This window comes from Vipera ursinii, assembly GCF_947247035.1.
Source record: "Vipera ursinii genome assembly, chromosome: 6".
Taxonomy (NCBI): Eukaryota; Metazoa; Chordata; class Lepidosauria; order Squamata; family Viperidae; genus Vipera; species Vipera ursinii.
The window spans coordinates 4,162,937-4,173,309 of NC_139515.1; the positions used below are offsets into that span (position 1 = coordinate 4,162,937).

The 10,373-nt window shown below is 42.7% G+C and overlaps 1 protein-coding gene across 1 annotated transcript; it reads right to left on the reverse strand.

The window, feature by feature from the left end:
* On the reverse strand, nucleotides 1–10,373 carry SYPL1 (synaptophysin like 1; the record flags this gene model as incomplete). The annotated part of the gene is made up of 5 exons (XM_083366621.1): nucleotides 1–959; nucleotides 1,986–2,174; nucleotides 4,451–4,655; nucleotides 8,192–8,334; nucleotides 10,305–10,373. The coding sequence occupies 5 exons, from the start codon at nucleotides 10,371–10,373 to the stop codon at nucleotides 831–833; spliced, it is 735 nt and encodes a 244-aa protein (XP_083222747.1). The 3' UTR covers nucleotides 1–830.

A 10,373-nucleotide genomic window follows, 5' to 3' on the forward strand; every position in this document is an offset into this window, starting at 1 on the left:
TTTCTAGAAACGTCAGTTTATTAAGCTGAACCGAATCTAACGTACAGCAATCCATGTCAGAGACAATGCTCAAAAACATTAAGCATCCGTGTTTAAGCAGTCAAACTTTGAAGCGATCGAAAGCTTTCTTAAGACTTGCATCCTTCCCTGGGTATAAGCTGCATTCTCAAGATCAGAGAGAAGTTTTCCAATTTGAAATAGATCACTGGTGATCGCCTGTTGATCAGCTCAAACATTTCAATTTACCTCAGTTTGTCGATTAACTCAAACATTTCAATTTACCTCAGTTACGGTATTAATCACAGAGTATTCAAGCTGTAGGCAAACTTTTTTTATATATATAGTGGCAGTTGAACAATTACACTGAAATCACAAATACAAAAAAAAAGTACTTTCTGATGTGGAGGAAACTTTTGAAATCAGGCAACTGTTTAAACAGACAGTTAATCTGCCAAATCCTAACCCTCAATAGAACGCGCAACAATTATTTTAAGTCTCTCTCTTTATGACAAAACGTAAGTGCAGTATAACATAAGTATGATTATACAGGCAAGAATTGTCAAATGCAGTTTATCGTTACAACCAAAATGTATTGTCCACCAAAGTTTTTTCCCCCCCTAAAATGACAACATTGTCCAAGCATTTGACTAGAGACTATTCAATTAAGTAAATAAATTCTTTCAAAATACTCATTTCCTACATACACCAGGCTTTTTCTCCCCCAAATTGTATAGGTGTGGAAGTTAATCGTAAACGATTTTGAAATACAGTGTATTCAGACTTGTCAACAAAGTGAAACACGGCCATTTTAGCATTAAATTGACAACAGTTCAAATTCCTGATGTTGGCGGATAGAACCCTGATTTTGGAGAATTACTGTTAGGTGTGTGCAGACTCGTCTCCTTGTATACAAACCAAGCATTTCCGCCCCACAGAATCATATTTACCAAGCCAAAAACCTGCAAGAACAGAAGTCTTAATTAGTTTGGCGTTTTAACTGAATCAATCCATACTTCATATCATTTTTAATAGGACAATGAAAAGACGTTCTATCTCCTCACTCAGTTTAAAGATCTGAGGCATGTATGAAGGCCTGTTTTTCTAGAGAAGTACACCACTATGTTACAGCCACAAAATTGGAGATAGGCTTCCGGAACTTTCTAGAACATTTGTGTCTCAACCTCGGCAACTTTAAGATGGGTAGATTTCAGTTCCCAGAATTCCCCAGCCAGCTGCTAGCTGGGGAATTCTGGGAGTTGTCTGCACCTCTTAAATTTGCCAAGACTGAGACACACGGTTGCTGAAGCACGCATATTTCAGCATCATTATGGAGTTTGACAGGAAGTCCTCGGTGATCTCTGAGCTTGCTGGTTTTCTTGCAGTCATTTCATTATCCAAACTTCGTAACATCCCCAGCCCTTTTAGCCTTATTACCCCAATAAACCACTGTTTTGTTCACAGTTCTTATGGTTCATAGTCAGCTTTCCCCAAGTTGCACTAACTTAGTTATAGTCAGGGCTGCCTGCTGGATTTGGTCAAAAAGGTCAAGATAATAGTCACAGTGGTGTGATCATAGTCTGTTTTTTATGGGTGTTTTATCTATCTATCTATCTATCTATCTATCTATCTATCTATCTATCTATCTATCTATCTATCTATCTACAGATGGAACCTCAGTTGCACGACTGAAGTTACCATCTTGATTTTTCTGACCCTATCCTGTGAACTATTTGATATACGGAGATCCTTGGTGCTCTCCGACCTTGGTTGTCCTCTTGCAGACGTTTCATTGCAAAACTAGGCAACATCATCAGTGCTGGAAGAGTGTGGGGTTTGCTCTCATCTTACCTAGCTGGGTAATGGAAACATCTGCAAGAAAATAGCCAAGTTCAGAGAGCACCCAAATCTCTACAATTTAACCCTGAGCTACAAATACTCTCTTCTATCGGAACAAATATATCCACGCTATTACATACTGTACATACCACAGACACATTCAGACTTCCCATGCCAGTTACAGAAGCAAAGACACAGGACAATCCATGAATTTTGCATGCCGGTATTACTTCCACAATGTCGGGACCGGTGGATATTTTGATATCAACCAAGGCCTTCGCCCAGGCAGCGGTGCTGACTAGCCACAGAAAGACTGCACAGAGAGTGAAAACGTAATCCTGGAGACCAAGAGAGAGAAGTTAATCAGTTTTGTTTATGGATCAAAGATTCAGATTACAGAATTTATAACCTCGAGCCCAAAATTGGACTTCAACTCCCAGAATTCCTCAGCCAGCGTTTCATATACAGCTATGAAACCGAAGAGAACATAGGGCAGGGGTAGGCAACCTTGGTTCTTTTATGACTCGTGGACTTCAACTCCCAGAATTCCTCAGCCTACCACGCTGAGGGGAAAGGGAGAGGTTTCCAAGCTGAGCCATGCTGGCTTAGGAATTCTGGGAGTTGAAGTCCACGAGTCATAAAAGAACCAAAGGTTTCCTACCCCTGACATAGGGGAAGTGTTTCCTCACTTTGACAACTTGAAGGTATGTGGACTTCAACTCCCAGAATTCTCCAGCCAGCCATCGGGGCAGAAACTATGGACAGAAACTTTTGGATATATCTCCTTTTTCAGAGATTTGTTTTTCATGGAACTTGAAGCATTTGCTTTTCTCAATCTCTGTGGAGACTCTCAGTCATCCAGGTCATAATTATCCCAAAGGTGCTTTTTCATGAGGCAACTGGACTTTGTTTTTTTCTTTGAAGACGTTTCGCTTCTCATCCAAGAAGCTTCTTCAGCTCCAATGTTGTTAACCTACTTGGGATAATGAAACATCCGCAAGAAAACCAAGCTCAGAGAGCACCAAGGACCCCTTAATCAGAGCTGAAGAAGCTTCTGGGATCAGAAGCGAAATGTCTTCCAAGAAAAAAACAAGAAAAAACCTGCAACTGCCTCCCTTTTTTTGGATTTGACTTTTGGTTCAATGTCTACCTTCAAAATATCAAGAGGCAAACTGTCCGGCAGAATAAAATATCTGATTATTATTATTGCCTCAAATGGCTCATTGTCTCCAACTGGACAGATTCTTCAAAGTCATCTTGACAGTTTTAAGATGGATATTCATCCTCTAAGGGTTTTCCATGCAGCTGGGTCCCATTTTTCAGTTCAACGGGGACAGTTTCGTGACTAAATTTCATAAGAAATCGCAGGAGTTCCATGGCGGAGAGAGAATTGGCGCAACTCGAAGTGGTTAAGCCAGAGGCAGAGGCCTTCCAGAGGCCGAGAAGCCAAAAGGAATGATTCAAAATTAAGCCTGGTGCAGCCACCTCAAACTAGGCCACTTCCCTTATTCACGAAGGGAAGCTACTGTCTTAACTTTATTCTTAAAGAAGCTTATTGGGTTACACCAGTGGTGGGATTCAAATATGTGAATAACTGGTTCTCTGTGTGGATGCGGTTTCCGGACATCCGTTCTGAGCTTGGGCAACAAAAATTAGCTAATGGTTCAATCTATCTATATCTATCTATCCATCCATCCATCCAGTGGTGGGATTCAAATAGGTGAATAAACGGTTCTCTGTGTGGATGCCGCTTCCGAAAGTCCATTCTGAGCCTGGGCAACAAAAAATTAGCTATCGGTTCTGCCGAAGTGGTGCAAACTGGCTGAATTCCACCACTGTATCTATCTATCTATCTATCTATCTATCTATCTATCTATCTATCTATCTATCTATTATCTATCTATCTATCTATCTATCTATCTATCTATCTATCCATCCATCCATCCATCCATCCATCTATCTATCTATCCATCCATCCATTAATCTAATCTAATCTAATCTATCCATCCATCCATCCATCCGGTGGTGGGATTCAAATAAGTGAACAACCAGTTTTCTGTATGGATGCCGCTTCCGGAAGTCCGTTCTGGGCCTGGGCAACAAAAAATAAGCTACTGGTTCTGCCGAAGTGGTGCAAACTGCTGAATTCCACCACTGTATGTATGTATGTATGTATGTATGTATGTATGTATGTATGTATGTATGTATCTATCTATCTATCTATCTATCTATCTATCTATCTATCTATCTATCCATCCATCCATTAATCTAATCTAATCTAATCAAATCTATCCATCCATCCATCCAGTGGTGGGATTCAAATAGGTGAACAACCAGTTGTCTGTGTGGATGCCACTTCCAGAAGTCCGTTCTGGGCCTGGGCAACAAAAAATTAGCTACTGGTTCTGCCGAAGTGGTGCAAACTGGCTGAATTCCACCACTGTATCTATCTTATCTTACCTTACCTTATCTTATCTCTTATCTATCTACCTACCTACCTATCCAACTCCAACGGACTCTTGATTTACAAGCAGTAAACCTGACATTGCTCTCAACTTCAAAGCTACCAAATTGTCCTCTTTTTACCATCCAACCTGAAACCGTAGCGACTTACGATCATTGGGAAATTGCTACCATTCCGATAGACGTGCATGTAGCCCAGGTAAAACACCAGGGCCATCATGCAGTAGAAGAAGATCAGGACTCCAAAGGTGACGAAGAATTGGGCCGAGGAGGAGAAATTTCCCACCAGGTAGAAATCTGTCCAGGTGCCGTTGCAACGGGTGGGATCTGGCGAAGTAAACACAGCGGTGTTCAACCTGCACAAACGGAAGTTGGAGAAGGTCTCAGAATGATCCAGCTTGCCCGCTCTTCTGAAAAGGTACATAAGGCGTCCTCAACGTACGACCACAATTGAGCCCAAGATCCTTGGGGTGAGCAGGCCAGTGGTTCAGGGAGTTGCACCCCATTTTAGGTCCTTTTTGGACACCGTCATTAAGCAGATCACTGCATTTAAGTGAAGCATGAGATCGCTTAGCGTCATTAAGCGGGTCTGGCTTCTCCCATTGCTTGTTGGAAGCCAGCTGGGAAGATTCCGGAAAGGTGATCAGAGGTCCCACGAGAGAGGGCACACTAGTCCTTAAGTATGTGCCAGTTGCTGAGCACCTGAATTTTGATCATGTGACCCTGGGGAATGCTGCAACAGTCGTTAACTGTGACAACTGGCCATAAGTCATTTTTTTTCAACACCATTGTGACTTCAAACGGTCACTAAACGAATGGTCGTAAGTCGAGGACTGCCTGTATTAAATAAAAAATAAAAAATCTATACAACTGGAAAGCCGAGGTCAAATTTCCGTACAATAGAAAGTTAGGAAGGCACATTCCCAGGTTTCTGACAAAATGTTGAAGAGAACCAGAGGAATCCACAAGAGGGTCAAAAAAGTCAAGATGGCGATCCTGATCACGCGATCAAAGGCCCATCCCTTTTTGATGATCCTCTGTCTGAGACACTTTGAGATACAACTGATTTAACAGGCTAACCAAGAGTCACCTATATTACCCTATTACATATACAATCTGTTACAAGCAGTCCTCAACTTACGACGATGGATTTACTGGCCACTCGGACTTACAACGGCACTGGAAAAAGTGACTGATCACCATGTTTCACACTTATGATCGTTGCGGCATCCCCACGGTCACGTGATCAAAATTCGCGCACTCAGCAACTGGCTCGTACTTATGACGGTTGCAGCGTCCCGTGTGTGTGTGTGTGTGTGTGTGTGTGTGTGTGTGTGTCACGTGATCCCCTTTTGCGACCTTCTGACAAGCAAAGTCAATGAGGGAGCCAGACTCATCTTAACGACCATGTTACTCACATAACTGCAGTGATTCACTTAACAACTGCGGCAAGAAAGGTCGTAAAACGGGGCAAAACTCACTGTCTCACTTAGCAACAGAAATTTGGGGCTCAAAACTGGTCGTCAGTGGAAGACTACCTATATTTCTTAATAACTGTATTTAAGCATATGTTATTTACGTTGTAATGCAATTAATGTCTATGATTTTTATGTACCTAAATATATCTTTCGCCAGATTAGAGGGGTCCACGGTGCACAAAAAAGCTGAAAATCCACAGCAGGGCAAACCTGTTCTAATAGAAAACCTGCCGACAGCTCACAGGTAGTCCTCGATTTCACAACCACAATTGAGCCCAACATTTGTGTGGCTAAGCGAGACATTTGTTAAGTGAGTTTCGCCTCATTTTACGACCTTTCGGGCCAGCGTTGTTAAATAATAATAATAATAATAATAATAATAATAATAATAATAATAATAATAATAATAATAATATTTAACAACGCTGAATCACTGCAGTTTAGTATTTATTTATTTATTTATTTATTTATTTATTTATTTATTTATTTATTTATTTTATATACCGCCCTTCTCCCGGAGGACTCAGGGCGGTGTACAGAGCAATAAAGTAAGAATACAATAAAGCAATAAAGTGAGAAAATTTTAAAACCCAAATCCATCAGGCCAGGCCGGCTTGCTGGAATAGATAAGTTTTTAGATCACGCCGGAAGGAGCGAAGGTCGGGGGCCATCCGGATTTCAGCTGGTAAGCGGTTCCAAAGGATTGGCGCACCCACCGAGAATGCTCTCCCCCTGGGGGTCACCAGCCGACATTCTCTGACCGGTGGCACCCTGAGGAGGCCCTCTCTGTGGGAGCGCACAGGACGGAGGGATGTTGACGCTGGCAGTAGGTGCTCCCGTAGGTAGTCCGGACCCATGCCATGTAGGGCTTTGTATGTCATCACTAGCACCTTGAATTTCACCCGGAAGGCAACTGGAAGCCAGTGCAGCTCACGGAGCAGAGCTGTAATATGGGAGTATCAGGAGACCCCCAAAAGCACTCGTGCAACTGCACTCTGCACCAGCTGAAGCTTCCGAGTGGTTCTCAAGGGCAGCCCCATGTAAAGAGCGTTGCAGTAGTCAAGACGAGAGGTCACAAGTGCATGGGTGACTGTACACAAGGCATCCAGGTCCAGATAGGGTCACAGCTGGCGCACCAGACGAACCTGGGCGAAGGCCCCTCTAGCCACAGCTCCTATATGATCTTCTAAGGAGAGCTGTGAATCTAAGAGGACACCCAGATTGCGAGCCTTATCTACGGGGGGGGGGGGGGTAATAACACAGTTGTTAAGTGAATCTGGCTTCCCCATTGACTTTGCTTGTCAGAAGGGTGCAAAAAAAGATCACATAATCTCCCAGGATTACTGCAATGGTCATCAATAGGAACCGGTTGCCAAGCGTATGAATTTCGATCACGTAACCGGGGGGATGCGTCAAAGGTCATAAGTGTGTGAAAAATGATCGTGAGTCACTTGATCACGTGAAGGACCCAGATTGTTGGGGGCAATAAGCTGACTTTGTAATAATGCCACTTGGGGGGGGGGTGTGTGAAAGCCCTAATAAGCAGGCATAGACATAGAATGAAGGCTACTGCTAAGCACATTGATTTGTGCTTCTTAGATTGTAAGCCGCCCTGAGTCTTCGGAGAAGGGCGGGATGTAAATGGGATTAAAATAAAATAAAAATAAAAAATAGCACTTTACAAGGCCTTGGTAAGGCCACACTTGCGAATCCTGCATCCAGTTTTGGTCACCACAATGTATAAAAAAGATGTTGAGACTCTGGGAAGAGTACAGAGAAGAGCAACGAAAATGATCAGGGGACTGGAGGCTAAAACGTATAAGGAACGGTTGCTGGAATTGGGTCTGTCTAGTTTAATGAAGAGAAGGACGAGGGGGGACAGGATAGCAGCGTTCCAGTATCTCAGGGGCTGCCCCAAAGAAGAGGGAGTCAAGCTATTCTCCAAAGCACCTGAAGGCAGGACAAGAAGCAACGGATGGAAGCTAACCAAGGAGAGAAGCAACCTAGAACTCAGGAGGAATTTCCTAGTAGTGAGGACAATTAACCAGCGGAACAACCTGCCTCCAGAAGTTGTGGATGCTCCAACACTGGAAGTTTTTAAGAAGAGGCCGGACAACCACTTTTCTGAAATGCTATAGGGTTTCCTGCCTGAGCAGAGAGGGTTGGACTAGATGACCTCCAAGGTCCCTTCCAACTCAATAATAATAATAATAATAACAACAACTTTTTTCAGTGCCAGTGTAACTTTGAACAGTCACTAAATGAACGGTTGTTAAGTCAAGGACCACCTAATAATAATAATAATAATAAGTTGGAAGGGACCTTGGAGGTCATCTAGTCCAACCCCCTGCTCAGGCAGGAAAACTTCTACATCCTGATGGGATACACGCAGCAGAAATGCACAAGGAACTCACCTGAAAGGATAACTGAAGGAGGCTGTTACTGTTTTATTCACCACCCCGTGACAGGAAACCAGCAGCGTGGTGACGCCTCTGTATCCACCACAGGACGCAAACGCAAACACGGCAAAGAGCTGTAGAAAAACAACATCCCGATTCTGACATTATTGGCAAAGGGAGAAGATGATAACCAAGAGGAGGGGACCGGCTTATCAAAATCACGTTTTTTCTTTTTCTTTTTTTTTTTGATTCAAAGGCTCAAGAATGAAATTAAAGTCAGGTGGGGTAAAAAAAAAAAAAAATAGCATCCAGCAAGAAACGCTTTGGTCCAACGAGCAGGAAGTGGGGCGGATGAAGAAGAAATCTTTTTTTGACACTAAATTTTACTGCTAAGCTTGTAAGCCGCCCTGAGTCTTCGGAGAAGGGCGGGATATAAATGGAATTAAAATAAATAAATAAATAAATAAATAAATAAAATAATCAAATCGACGCGAGAGGACGAGGGCAGGATAATAATGGGAGGTTTCTAGCATTTGTAAACCGTAATTCCTTTTGGTAGGCTTTGGTTTAGCATCTTATTGAAACACCATGGTCTATATATCAGGCGTAGGCAACCTCGGCTCTTTTATGACTCGTGGACTTCAACTCCCAGAATTCCTGAGCCAGCCATGCTGGCTCAGGAATTCTGGGAGTTGAAGTCCACGAGTCATAAAAGAGCCGAGGTTGCCTACCCCTGGTCTATATGGTTCAGCTGATGGAGCAACGCCAGCCAGTTGCACTTTGCCCAATGAACCTTGTAAGCTCAGCCTAAGTTGGTTAAAAATGCTCCCTTTAGGGTGTAGAAATGAGAAACAACAATGCCGATCTTTTGTTGTTGTTTTTTTGTAAGATGTCAAGATATTTTGCTGGATTTTTTTCAAATTGCTAATCTGGATTTTGCAGGCGATTGGATTCAATTTCAGTATCAAATGCCTCCGCACGGTAGCCATTTGCCTAGAATTAAAATTGCAATATAACATGGCCTGTGCTAATTTACACACCAGGCTAGGCCAGACTGTGATGTTGTTAGGCTCTGACTTAACCTGATGCATGCACCTGACTGTGGCCTACAAACCATTGTTTATGGTTTATCGGGAGCTGCAACACACCACAGCCTATCTATCATAATGCATAGTCCCAGCTTATAGGCAACCAAATAAGAGTTCAGCATATACACACCACATGAGTAACCCGGTTTGTGTTAGAAAGATTTATTTATTTATTTATTTATTTGCCAGCCATAAGAGAGGAAAAGGCTTTGCAGGGCGAGGCAGCAATTTTAACGTAACATATATCTGAAACCATGTTCTGAGCTTCAAAACTTTTACAAATACCTACATAAAGGGTTAGGGTTAGGTCTGGAGGGGATCCACCCTGGAGGTGGCTACTACAGGTAGGTAGACAGCAACCCCCACCTCCCACCCTGCTACTCCATCCTCGGATTCTTTTTTCATTATTTTATTGTTCAATTACTTTGCTACTGCTATATTTACACTGGTGGCAAAGAAATTTAACAAATAAATAAATATACAGGAGTGGGACAGGGGAGTGGCAAAAGAAACTGTCCTGCTATTTAGCATTTTGAAGTAAACAGTCACGCTGATTAGAGAAGCCCACTTGAAATAGAATAAATATTAATCTAAGGGAATTTTACAGGACAGGGGGAAAAAAAGGTTTGCACCAGGCCTAGTAAAAGAAAACTGTTGTAACAAAAGAGAAAGCATTTCTGGAGGTGGGGGGGGAGAAAACAGGCCTTGCAGCCTTTTTGGCCTAGAAACATTTTGCATCCTATTCCACTAAAGCTTTGCAAAAGAGACTCTGTTTATCTCTACCGCCATTTATTTACTCCACGTTTAAAATGGAATTAATCCACTTTTCTTCATTTACCCAAAGGAGGAGAGTTTGCAAGACACACACACACACACCACACACACCCAAATTACGGTTGACTGCTTTTTTTTTTTTTGAGGTTTAGGACGTCTTGCAAACACAGCTTTGGGTTGCCCCTTCACCCCTCAACTCCCAGTTTGCAGAAAAAAAACTCCTCAAAGGAAGCCGGGCGTGGATCCTCCTCCTTCAACCAACTCACCCACTCGAGAAGCTTGATGAGACCCAGTGGCTCTTTGAGGGGACCAAGGTCCAGGTGAAAATCACTCAT